At 36.7% G+C, this 13,641-nt stretch overlaps 1 protein-coding gene across 1 annotated transcript; it reads left to right on the forward strand.

The window, feature by feature from the left end:
- Positions 1 to 951, forward strand: LOC141425529 (olfactory receptor 9S13-like). The gene has a single exon (XM_074081761.1). The coding sequence runs from the start codon at positions 1 to 3 to the stop codon at positions 949 to 951; it is 951 nt and encodes a 316-aa protein (XP_073937862.1).
- The last annotated feature ends 12,690 nt before the right edge of the window (positions 952 to 13,641 follow it).

Below are 13,641 nucleotides of genomic sequence, written 5' to 3' on the forward strand. Positions count from 1 at the left end.
ATGAGGAGTGAGTTGAAGAGAAATTATTCAGAGAATCCGACAGAGTTTGTTCTGGTCGGATTCAGGACATCTCCAGAAGTACAGATTGTCTTATTTTTAATGTTCTTGATAATCTATCTGATCACTGTTTTGGGAAATATCAGCATGTTAATTGTCATTAAAATTGACTCCAGACTTCATACATCTATGTGTTTCTTTCTTCAAAATTTGTCCTATTTAGATATTTGCTACTCTACAGTCATTGCACCCAAAACTCTGGCTACTTTCTTGTCCAAGGAAAAGAAAATTTCTTACAATGGGTGTGCAATGCAGTTCTTTTTCTTTGATCTTTTTGTTGGGACTGAAGGTTTCCTTCTGGCTGTGATGGCATATGACCGGTTCTCAGCCATTTGCTCACCTTTCCTCTATGCTATGCATATGTTTCAACAGGCTTGTGCTCATTTGGTTGTTGGCTCCTACATCTGTGGATGTATCAATTCCATGATACAAACAGTTTTTACCTTCAGTTTGCATTTCTGTGGGGAAAACAGAATGGACCACTTTTTCTGTGATGTTGCAGCCCTGCTCAAGATCTCCTGTGTTGATACCTTTGTGAATAAGATTGTGTTGTTTATTCTGTCTGCTTTTATCATCATCACCACCACTACTGTCATTCTGGTTTCTTATGGGTGTATCCTCTTCACTGTCCTAAAGATCCCCTCCACCAAGGGCAAGAGTAAGACTTTCTCCACTTGCAGCTCTCACATCACAGTGGTGAGTTTATTCTATGGAACTGTGTTTTTCATGCATGCTCAACCTGGGGCCATCTCCTCACTAGAGAAAAGCAAGATTATAGCTGTGTTCTATACACTTATCATCCCTATGTTGAATCCTCTAATCTATAGCTTAAGAAATAGGGAGGTGAAAAATGCTTTGAAGAAAACATTGTTGAGAAAAATACCTTCTTATTGACTTTCAGCCACCCATAAAATTGTAGAATCAACTAAAATTAATGTTATCAGTAATTTATTGTGAAATAGTTCAATGAAAGACCTCTACAAGTTTTGGAGATTAAAGCTTATTTTAATTTTTTATCATCCATAAAAACTTTTAAAAATGAATTTTAAAATAAATCTACATTTCTTAATATTTCTACTCTAAAATAATAATGTGGAATCTAGGCATATCATAGTTTCAAAATGGCAACTAAAATGAAGTACTACCAAATTATGCACAAGTCCACATATAAACTTATGAGTAGGATATATATATATGTATGACTATGTCTATGTTCATCCATCTGTTGAGAAGAGGAACGAGACAGAGATGTCACTGAAATTCTGGGTTCTTTGATCAGCAACATGTTTGCCATTGTCCCATCTTTGCAATTAAGAATTAGAAGAGCTATAGCAATGTAAATTATTGACTTTACCAAATAATTACACAAAGGAACTGTAGAAAATATTGTATCAGTGATATTGTTACATCACACAAATATTAATTATTTCAAGAAGCAAAAATAAATAAATGAATGCATGTGATATAATTGTAAAACTATCTTTTCATAGAGGTCTTGATAAATGTTTAACAATTGGCCTTATTCTTGCTTATTTAATTAATTTCTATATAAGTTCATTTATCATATTCATGGCGTATATAGCTTGAAAAAATCCTTATTTTTCCCTAGATTTAAAAATTATGGTCATAGAGTTCCACAGCATTTTTTAAATAATTTAATCCTGCCCACTTCTGTTTTCTATTTCTAATTTTTATTTCTTTTTAAAGCATTTTTAACATATATTAGTTGTACAGGGAGTTTCATTGTGACATTTCCATGTATGCTTAAAGTGTACCTTGATTAGGTTCATTCTTACCACCATTCTCCCTCAGTTTCTCCCCCTCTATTTCAAATGATTTCAACAGACTTCACTGTTCTATTTTCATGAAAGTATATATAGTATATTGAGATATTCACCCTCCTTCATCCTCTCTATTCACCCACACCACACTATACTCATCTGCTAAGACCTGTCTTACATTCCTGACTTTCATTTTTTAAGTATATATTTATCATTGTCTTAACAATTTCATGCTATTTTTATCCCTTGGTTAAACTTTCAAAGATTTTGACTTCATATCATGAGAATTTGAGTTTTGCATCTCAAAATTCAATTAAATTTTACATTTAAAACATTTTGTGGTGTGATGTTTAGTTATCTCATAGGTATTATTATGTTTTATTTTGTTTAAGTGGACTGAAAATTGTAACACAAAACATTACAGATAAAATAATACATATATTAAATGTTTATTATAGTATTGCAAATATATATTCTGCATATATATATGCCTACAATATAGTTGTTTCAATTTATTTTCCCAAGATCTTCTGTTTTTAAATTCATATGTCAAATACTTAGTTACTTTATTTCACTTTTTATGTTAATGAATTATGTTTATAACCTTTACATAGTTTTCAATGTAATTCATTCTTATTTTCATTGTCTTATGAATAATTGTCCTATAATTTTTTAGCATTTTCTCTCACACAGGGATTATTTAGATGCAGTTTCCTATTTGAACATAGTCAATTTATTTAGACACTCTTTTATTGTTAATTTCTACTTTTATCATAAATTCAGATAATTTAAACTTGAAAAACATTTGGGCATAAATTACTTTTATATCAGGTAAACATTGACAGTTTAATATTAAAATGCAGTCACATTCACCATATTTCTAATTAAAAAATCAAGAACATTATCTCAGAAGTTGCGGAAAGAGTATTTGATAATTTTAATGCAATTTTATGCGAAGCAAAACCAGTAAATTTAGAATATAATTAAAATTCATTAACCTAATAAAATATATGTACTAACTGAATGAACACACATTCTAGATGGGTGAATATTAATAATTATTTCTTTTAAATTAAGAAAAAGATGAGACTGATCGTAGTGAAATATGTATTCATGTATAAAATTGGAAAAATGAGACATGTTGAAACTATTCCAGGAGTTCAGCAGGGAGTTATCAAGAAGAATGATAGAGGGGGTGAATTTAACTAGGATTTATTGAAAGAACTTCTGTAAATATCACACTTTACCCCCAGTACAACAATGTTAAAAAGTTAATACAATTAAGAAAAAAGACAAAGTATCCACTATTCCCAATGTATTTCAACATTGTATCAGACATATCACAAGTTCAGTATGATAACAGGTAGAAACAAGTTATAAAAGGATCAAATGTGGAATTAAACCTTCATTTTCATGATCATTTAAAGAAGAGTTTATGAAGATGTGTGGGTTACTTCACAAAATCAATTGCATATATGTAAAATAGCAGTAGCACAGCACAATATTACATTTAAAAGATTATGCCATTTTCAGGTGTATCAGAAATTACAAACTATTTAGGAATAATTTAACAAAACATGCTTAAGGCCCCTATGTGGTAAATCATAAGATTATGTAGATCATGTGACAATATATTATTCAATATTACAAAGCACATCAATCATGAACAATAAGCGTATATATGAATACAATAAAATTAAGAACTTTTACTCATCAAAGGATGCTTTATAGAAAATAAAATTACAAAATACAAGATTAAAGATGACAATGAAAAAAATAAAACCGAATTTACAAGTGGTCTGCAGGTTCAATTTTGCATCGCATTTGTAATAAGTGAAAACAATTTGAGAAAGTATTTATCATTACCTTCTGTAAAGAATACTTTATGTCTTAGTGACCAGCAACTCCTCCTGTAAATATCCAAATGACAACCTTGTACATGTACTGGAGGAGATAAGCATTAGAACATTTATAAGAGCATAACTGATGCAATTAAAAGACAGGCATAAATTAAACTCAATAGGATTGTTGATCAGTAGAAATGTTGCATTTTTGTAATCGTGTATTATGAGACAAATAAAATACACACAATTGGCATGGGTCTAAGCATTAATAGAATAAGGAAAAAACTAAAGCCTCAAAAATTGGTAGAGATGAACCATTGTGGGTTGCAATACACATGTGCATGGAAGCAACACTAGGAATTTCTCTGCATAGCTATCTTTATCTCAAGCTAGCAAAAACACTTTCTTTCTCATTACCTCTTATGTCTTCTCTTCAATAAAATCAGAGAACAAGAGGGTGGAATAGGTTCTGCCCAGAAGGGTAGGAGGACAGGAGTAGGGAGAGGGGAAAATGTGGTCCAAACAATGTATGCACATGTGAGTAAATGTAAAAATTAAAAAAAATTATATAGCGATTACTCTTGAAATAAAATAAAGTTCACTTATACAGACTTTGTTAGTTTTTTGTTTTGAATGTTTAATTGTTGTTTTGCCTTTTTTAGTGTTCCTTTTCTATTCTAGGAACTCTTTCAAAGAACCACATTCCATTCTATCATCTGTTTCCTTAACCTTTTCGGGACTGTGATCATTTTTCAGATTTTTCTTGTTTTTAATGACTTTGACACTTTTGAGAAATATTAGCTATTGCGAATGACCTCTATTGGAATTTGATTTTTTTTTTATGGTTAGACTGGGGCTGTAGTTGGGGAGGGAAGACAATTTAGTGAGGTATCCTTCTCAGTGCACCAAATCAAGGGCCCAAACTATCAGTGTAACTTATCCCCAATTATGTTAACCTTTCTCACTTGGCTGAGGCAGTGCTTATCAGCCTTATCTTCCACAGAATTATTTTCCCCCTCTCCATATTGTACTCTTTGGATGCAAATCACTAAGTACCAATTCCACTTAGGGGATGGGGAATTTGCTCCACTCCTTGAGAGAGAGCACATACATAAATTATGTGGGCTTCTGTGTGGGATATACCTTCAAATGGGGTAAAAACACTAAAATAACAATTCCTAGGAGTGTATATGTATGCAATCAAATTATGTAAAGTAGCAGTAACTTAGTGATTAGGAAGGGAACCATAATGTTGGGAGGAAACAAGTATATAGGATACAGGATTAGATATCAGTTAGAGTTAATGTGCACATGTGGTTCAAGATGATAATGTAGCATGAAATGAGGATTATCAACTTTTTATCTACAGTTGAAATACAAATTTATTAAATTATAATAAAGTGTCATGATTTTCCCAAGAAATCTACCCAATAGATTTTTACTTCTGCTTTTTTCTTTGCATCTTTTTACTTTAACCTTTTTAACCCTCTTTATTTTAATGTTTATTCATTACTTTAGTTATTTTTCTTCCCACATGACTTATTTTGGATAGTTTTTAATTTTGGTCAGTTTCTTCCTAGTGAGGACTTTTTTTGGTGGATATTTTTTCAATTAATATTCCGTTAATATTTGCAACTAAAAAAACTAAATTTCTGATATTCACATTTACTTAATAGCTATTAATATTCAACATATGTTTATTAGAATTTTATACACCTACTTTAATAACATATATATCCCAGTAGTTTAATTAAATTTCATTATATCATTCACGTTTTTACCTATGGAGACTTTTAAATCTGGGATGAAGAATCTTAATTAAGATATGTTACTTGCAAATATTTTATCTGAATATTTTGTTTAGTTTTGATTATTTTAATAATGTCTTCCAAAGATAAGAAGCTCCTATTTTTAAAGTTTAATTTATCCTTTTTCATATATTGATTACTATATTATGTTATTTTAAGAAATTCTTGCTTAAGTCAGAATCACAAACATGTTCTCTGGTGTTTGCAAGGAGTTTTATAATTTTAGGTTTTGCATGTATTTTAAATTTAATGAATTTTAAATTTAACTTCATATATGGTTAGAGATGTGAATGCATTTGTATTTTCACAGATAGATATTCAATTTTTCAGCACTATTTGTTGGAAAGGTTATTTTTTTTTCCCCACAGAATTGTTTTTGTGCTCTGTGGATCACTTAACCATGTAAGTGTGAACATATATATTTGTATTCTTTCTTCTCTTGTGCAACTTGGTCATCCTAATGTCAATTCCATACTGTCTTAATTGCTGTAGCATAAAATTTTTCTTGGAATTAGCAGCTTGAGGCATTCAAGTTTACTCTTCCTTATGAATTGTTTTGGCCATCCTAAAATCTTTCCATTTTTTATTGCAAATTTCAATTTCTACAAAAAAAAATGTTTGCTGAGATTTTAATTTGAATTGAATTGAATCTACAGATAATTTGGATAAAATTGATTTCTCTCCAATATTGAGCCTTCCTATGAATGAATAAGATACTCTCCATTTATCTATGTGTTCTCTAATTTTTATCAACAATGTTGTTACTCTTCTCCTTTTGTCTTTAATTATTTTAGAGTAGCTTTAGATTCACAGCAAAGTTTAGAAGAAGGCACAGGGATTTCCAATATAACCTAACCACCCATTCCTACACATAGCTTCTCCATTATCAACATCTCTTCCAGAGTGGTACATTTGTTACAATTAAACAGCATACACTGGAACGTGATTATTATTCAAAGTCTTTAGTTTAAATTAGGGTTCACTCTTGGTGCTGCATAGTCTGTAGGCAAATATGAGATTACATGTGTCTACCATTATAGTATTGTACAAAGTAATTTCATTGTCCTAAAATCCTCTGTGCTTTCTCCAGTCATCATTCCTTTTACTTTAACTCCTGTAAATCACTTCCCATTTTACTGTCTCTGTGGTTTCAACTTTTCCAGAATACTGAGTGCTTGGGATCATAGAGAAGGCAGCCTTTCCAGATAGGCCTCTTTCATATAGTAATATGCATGTAAGTTACTTTCTTGTCCTTTCATGACTTCATAGTACATTTATTTTGAGAACTGAATAATATTCCACTGTGTAGGTGTGTCACCAATTCTTTATCCATCCACTTATTGGGTGCTCTAAGTTTTAACAATTATGAATAAAGCTGCTGAAAATATTCATGGACAGGTTTTTGTGTGTTCATTGTTTTTCAACATCTTTGAATAAACACAAAAGAGTAGAACTGCTGGGTCTTACACTAAAAAGTACATTTAATTTAGTGAGACCCTGCCAAACTGGTTTTTACTAAAGTGGCTGTGCCATTTTGCAACATACTGGTACCTACAGTGAATAGGCAGGCCTTCTGAATTTGGGCAACTCTAATAGCTATGTAAAGATGTGTCCTTGTTATTTTAATTTGAATTTCCCTGCTTCATCTTGTCATATGCTTACTTGTCATTTGCTTATGGCTGTCTTTGGTGAGGTGTTTTAGAATCTCTTTGACCCATTTTTTAACTGAGTTTTACCTTATGGTTGATTTTTGAGAATTCTTTGTATGCTTTGATAAATTGTAAATTTTTGCAATGGCCAGCTTACTTGTTGGCTAGTTTACTTTGCTTGTTGATTAAACTGCCATTGTCTCCCCTATTTGTCTACCTGTTGGAGGATCCAAGGTTAATTCCCTTTGCTTTTCATTAGACCAGGCAGTTTTCTACCCCTTTTCTCTTACCATGAGAGCAGTAAACTTGACAGCCAAGACATACAGCTTCAGAGAAATGGTGCCAGACACCTAGAGAATCAAGGCTTGTGGCCCTGGTGAACATGTATCTTATCATATACTCAAGCTGAGTTCCTAAATGCTCCTTTAAAAGGTGGACATTTTTTCTCAGAAGTGGGATGACAGTACTTTGAGAGGCTGACTCTCCCTGTCCTCCTCTTTGTCTGAGGAGTAATAAACCTTCTTTTCTTTTCCTAAAACCTCAGCTCCTGTTATTTCTAAGTTGTGAATTGGCATTGAGGCCAGGTGACTGGTTTTCTGGTAACAAAATTGATGACCCAAAATTGGGACCCTCATGTTGTCCTCACTCCTAGGCGTGTTAGGAGGCTCACTGAGTAAAACTCTGTCTGGATTTCAGCAGAGATGCTGGTGGGTGAGGCTGGGGGATAACTTGGGGAGGATTCCCAGCACCTGCTGGGGTACAATTAACTCTGGAGAACTCCCATTGTCTTCTCCAAGAACAACAAATAGGACCTCTGACTGTTTGAATGACATCTGAAGAAAAGAAAAGGTATCTGTAAACAGTTACCAGGCCTTGGCCAAAACTTGGGTATGTTTCCAGACTCCACCTGTCTGGGAATCTCCTGCTGGGATCTTCATCTGGTCTCTCAAAAGGGGGAATTTGTGGGCAACATATTTAGGGCAGAAATCTCAGGGTGAAAGAGACTAGGGTATGTGGAGATCCTTCTCCATCTGATTTTGAGGGGGGGTTGTTGTCCCCATCTGACCTTTCTTTTGTTAAGATCCTCATTTGTTTTGTGGGGATGTTGTGTCTCCTTTCTGGCTTCTGTTAAAGAATTCTGTCAGTTGGTCTTGGCTCTGGGGGAGGAAATTTCCATCTGGTTGCTTGTTTGTTTGTCTGGTACTTGTTTGTTCTATTTGATATGGGAAATGCAACATCTATTTCATCTGAAAGCCCTTTGGAAAAATCTTGTGGGGCCCACTGGGAACAATGGGAAGCAAGAAGGTTTTTTTCTGCCTGTAGGTTAGACCACAGGTCAGACAATGTGTGGGTCTATAAGTCTGAATTGAGCAATACAGAACTTCCAGAAGGAAGACTGGAAAAAGAGGGGAGCTAGAAAGTGTGGGAGAGCTCAGGATGGAAGAGGCAGAAGACCCTAGGGTGTAAGTCCCAGGTCTTGAGCATCCTGCAATTCATGCCCACCAGAAGTAGTGCAGAGCTTTGTAATGCCTCCCCTTCTCCCCACCTCTGACTCTTACTCCTTCACAGCCCAAGATAGAGGAGATGAAGCAGTACCATAACTTAAATCAGCCCCATGACATCATAGGAATGCAGAATCCCCCGTTACCTGGGAGAAGTGGAGGAATCAGCTAGGCCAGAGGACCAGGAGGTACAGGAATGGATGCATAGGATTCCATGCATGCCAGGAATGGACCTATAGGATTCCTCTATGAACTGTTCTTTAGGTTAGAGGGGAAGCCATATAAATCCCTACTCCAGAGCTTGGGGGGTGGGGGGCACCCTGTTTCCAGACCCTGCTGTGCATTTCTCCACTCAGCCTTTCTCAATCAATAAAATTTCTTACCCGTATCTCTGGTGCTCCAGCCCTTATGTCTTTCATTGAGCCCTTCCTCCGGTCAGTTCTCTTTGAACTGGACGCCTTCACTAACTAGAGACATTATAAGTACTTGGGTTTTAAGTCTGGCAGGGTTACATGTGGTCGGGGCCACACTGGTGGGGTGTCTGCAACTCCATAGGCCTTTTCAGCTTTTCCCTCTGTCTTGGTCATGGACAGCAGAAGGGACAAAATAGAGGGGAGAGGACATTCTCCCTGGGGAGAGATTTTCTTATTGGGACACCAATAAATAGGAATGCCCCCTCCATTGTAGACCACATGTGCTTTTTCCAGATAGGAACTTCCTCCTCTCGAGTTCTGGAGGGGTCTCCCCTTGCCTGCCTGCTAAAATGTTGAGAGGACATCTGTCCTGACAATCTTTGCAAAAGGGCTTTGATTTTCTTTTGCACTCAGACCTGGCTCCAATATCCCCTTGGAGATCAGGAAAAATGGCCTGAGGGTGCGACTCTTAACTACAACACTGTTCTCCAGTTAGACTTGTTTTGCAATAGGGAGGGCAAATGGACAGAAATCCCCTATGTGCAGCTGTTCTTTTTCCTTAAAGAACATCCCCAATGAGTGAAACAGTGTAATTTTCACTCATTTTCCCTGTTCAGTCCTGACTGCCTCAAGTTTTTTCAGTTGTTCTTTCTCAGAGGGGGTAAAGATAGGAGTGACATGAGAAGCAGAGGTGTGGAATAAGACAAAAGACTGGAGCTTCAAAGGTGAAAGCAGCCTGTTTTGCTGTCATATCTGAAAAAGAATTTCCCTGAGTCTCAAAGTTTATCCCCTTTTGGTGACCTGGCACATGGACTATGGTTATTTCTTCAGGTAGTTTTAGGATCTCTAATATTTGTTGAATTAACTCTCCATGTACCAAATCTTGGCCCTTGCTATTGATTAAGCCCTGTTCCATCCAGATTTTTCCAAAGGTGTGGACCACACCAAATTCATATTTTGAATCATTGTATATGGTCCTTTCTTTGTCTTTTAAGTGTTTTAAGCCCTGATTTAGGGAAAACAGTTCACAAGTCTGTGCCAACCAATTGGTAGGGAGCCAGCCTGATTCTATTATAGTCATGGCCTCCCCATCTACTATAGAATGTCCATTATGCTTTTTCCCTCAATTACCTGAGAGGATCCATTCACAAATAAATGGGACTCAGTCTGGAAAGGAGTTTTCCAGAGATCTGGCCTCACTTTTGTTTGATATTCAATAATATCTAAACATTGATGTTTGGGGGCTCCTCCCTTCTGCCTTCTTGCCAAGAAAGTGGCTGGATTTAGAGCCTCATCACTAGTTAAAGTTAGGTCATCCTTTTCTAGCAAGATAACCTCATACTTTAGGATCCTGGAATCCATCAGCCATCTACCCATCTTCTGATTTAAGATTTTCCTAACTTGATGGGGAGTGCTAATTATTAGTTTTCCCCCAAAGGTGATTTTTCTACTTTCTTCAGTTAGAAGGGCTGTAGCTGCTACTGCCAGAATATACTCAGGCCAGCCTTGGGTGATGGTGTCCAGGAACTTAGATAAGAAGGCCACAGGTTGACATTGGCCCCCATGTTCTTGGGTTAGCATCCCAAGGACAACTCCCTTATTTACATTCACAAAGAGGTGAAAGGGCTGTTCAAGAGAGGGCAAGGCCAGCACCAGAGCTGTGATAAGGCTTTTCTTTAGGTAATCTACTTGTTCTATTTCCTCAGGGGTCCAAAGGAGGGGGTCTGGTCTCTCTTGGGTCAATTTGAGAAATAAAGGTTTAGTTTTAAGGGAATATGAGACTATCCACAAATGGCAATATCCCACTAAGCCAAGGAACTTTCTCAATTCTTGTTTTGTTCCTGGGAGAGGGAGACCAGTAATTCCTTCTATTCTTTCTCAACCAATCCTTCATTGGCCCTTACTGATTAAATGTCCCAGATATTTTACTTCAGTCTCAGCAAACTGTAACTTATTCTTTGAAATATGAAGTCCTCAGCTTCCCAGGAAATTTATAAAGCTAATGGTGGTGTTGAGCATTTCTTCCTGATTATCCCCTGACAAAAGTAAATTGTCCACTTATTGGAGGAGGCACATGTGGGGATTTAATATGAACTTTTCTAAGACTTGTTCTAAGATCTGGCCAAAGAGGTGAGAGGAGTCAGTAAATCCCTGGGGAAAAGACAGTCTGCCTGTACTGTTCCTTGTGTCCTGAGTGGGGGGTCCTCCCATTCAAAGGTAAATATGTCCCAACTGTTTGCATCTAATGGGGAGGACCAAAATGTGGTTTTTAAGTCTATTACACTAAACCACTCATGGTTATATGGAATTTTGCTGAGAACAGTGTAAGGGTTCAGGACTACTTGGGGTTTAGCTTGGACTATTTGACTGATGGATCTATGGTCTTGAACTAACTGGTAGGACACATCTGTCTTTTTGACTAGGAGGATCGTGGTATTTAAGGAAGATGTACAAAGTTCAAGAAGCCCATCTTGTATCAGTCCCTCAATAACTGGCATCAAACCTATCCTCCTCTCCATTGGAATAGAGTATTGTTTTCTCCTAACAACTCCTTTAATTGAACTTTGATAGGTTTAACCTGGAGACCACCCCAGTTCCTGTCTCTAGCCCAGACTATTGGCTTGTTTCTTGGCCCATGAAGTAAGCAGATTCAGGGATGCTTGTATTTTATCCCTTTTTACATGTAAACTGTTTTCTAATGGGGTCATTAGATCTCTTCCAAACAGGTTGTTACCTGCGTCAGGTACTAGGAGAAATTATATCTTAGTGGTCCTGTCTTGGAAATAAACATCCATTTCTTATAATATTTTAACTGGAAAGCTTTCTCTCTTTGCCCCAGAAATTAGTATCCTCTCCAGGAACTAGATTAAGCCTCTGGGCAGAAGACAGAGGGAGGATCTGGAAGTGCCTGAGTCAGTCTGGAAGGTGACAACTTCACATTGTTGTCCCACTTCTAAATTTAACAAGGGCTCTGAGTGGGACCCTTCAAAGTAAAAGAGTCCCTAAATCCCCTATTCTTTGTCAAAGATCATTAAAGGAACAGTTTCCCTATGCTCTTTTTCCCATTCTGGACATTGTCTCTTAAATTGTCCAGTCTCCCCACATTTAAAGCACTTATTTCTCCCTTTTCTTTGTTTCATCTTCTGACTTTCTGGTCTCTTATATCCTGATGAGGGAGGCCAGGCCAGTTGAGGTCCAATAAGATGTTGGTTTGGCCTTTCCTTATTAATCTGCTGTCTGATAGTGTACTGATTTGACCTTGCTCTATTAACCTGCTTGATCGTGGATAACATAATCTTTGCTTTTTGCTTTTTTTTTTCTTCCTCTTTCCTCACATATACTTTTTGTGCCTCTCCTAATAATTCTTCTATAGATCTATTTTTCCAACTTTCTAGTTTTTGTAATTTTCTTGCTGTATCTGGCCAGCTGTTTGTAGCAAAGTGAAATTTTAACATTCCCTGTCCTAGAGGGTCTTCTAAGTCTAGCCTAGCACAGTTTCTCATCTAATCCTTGAGGCAGCTCATTAACTCAGTTGGTCCCTCATCCTTCCCTTGTTGAACATTAAAGGCTTTAGAGAGGTTTTGTGACCTTGGCACTGATTACCAGATTCCCCTTATTATTAAATATCTTCAGTCCCTCAAATTTTCTTGGTGTCCTGGTGTGTTGTTATCTAATTGGGGATCTTTGTTAGAAAACTTATCATCAGCCCCTGGGACATTCTGTCCTGGAGTATGTTCATGTCCCCAGATAGCCATTGCCACTATACAGATCATGGCTCTTTCCTCCCCCGAGAAGAGAATTCCCAAAATAGATATTAACTCAGCGTAAGTATATATTTGTGATCCCCAAAATTGATTGACCTTTTCTGAAACCCTGAAGGGATCCTTGAGAAGGGGTCACAACTCCTTTTTAAAATTTTGGATCTCAGAGCTGGTAAAAGGGGAATTTATGGACCCAATTTCACCCCCTCCAAGTGAGACCTCCCTGAGAGGGAAAAGGAAGTATGGTCTTTCCCATTGGGACTGAGAAAAGGGTAGATTCTCAATGTCCTGACAACATTGCTCTAACTCCTTTTGGAGTTCTGGTAAGGTAAGGAGGGGGGACAGGTAGTTGAAGGGGGGTGAAGGTGGAAATGTTAAGAGGGAGAGGTGGAAAGGCAGAAGCCTGGGGGTCAGGGAGTTGAAACAGGGCAAAGATGAAAGAGTTGGGAGGAGGAGGTGGAGAGGCAGAAGCCTGGGGTGGTAGTGCTGGCTCTGGCACCTGAACCAGAGGAACAGCAGGGTTATAAGGGGAGGGGGGAAGGGAGGAGAGTAAATCCCCATTAGAAGGGGTTTTTCTTTAAGTGGAAACAGGACTACTGGACTCTGTCTCCAACAGAGGTCATATTCCATCTCCTCTTGAGTTACTGAGCTCTTGTCATTAACATACTCAATTAATAGTTGACAGACCCGGTCCTTGTCAGACCCAAATTTTGGCCAAAAACCAATGGATTTAAGACTGGTTCTTGGGTCCAGATAAAACAACAGTATGTTGTTTGTATGTATACACATTCTTAAAATTTATTGTTGTACTGGGTGGGCGTACATT

The sequence above is a fragment of the Castor canadensis genome, chromosome 8 (assembly GCF_047511655.1).
Source record: "Castor canadensis chromosome 8, mCasCan1.hap1v2, whole genome shotgun sequence".
Taxonomy (NCBI): domain Eukaryota; kingdom Metazoa; phylum Chordata; class Mammalia; order Rodentia; family Castoridae; genus Castor; species Castor canadensis.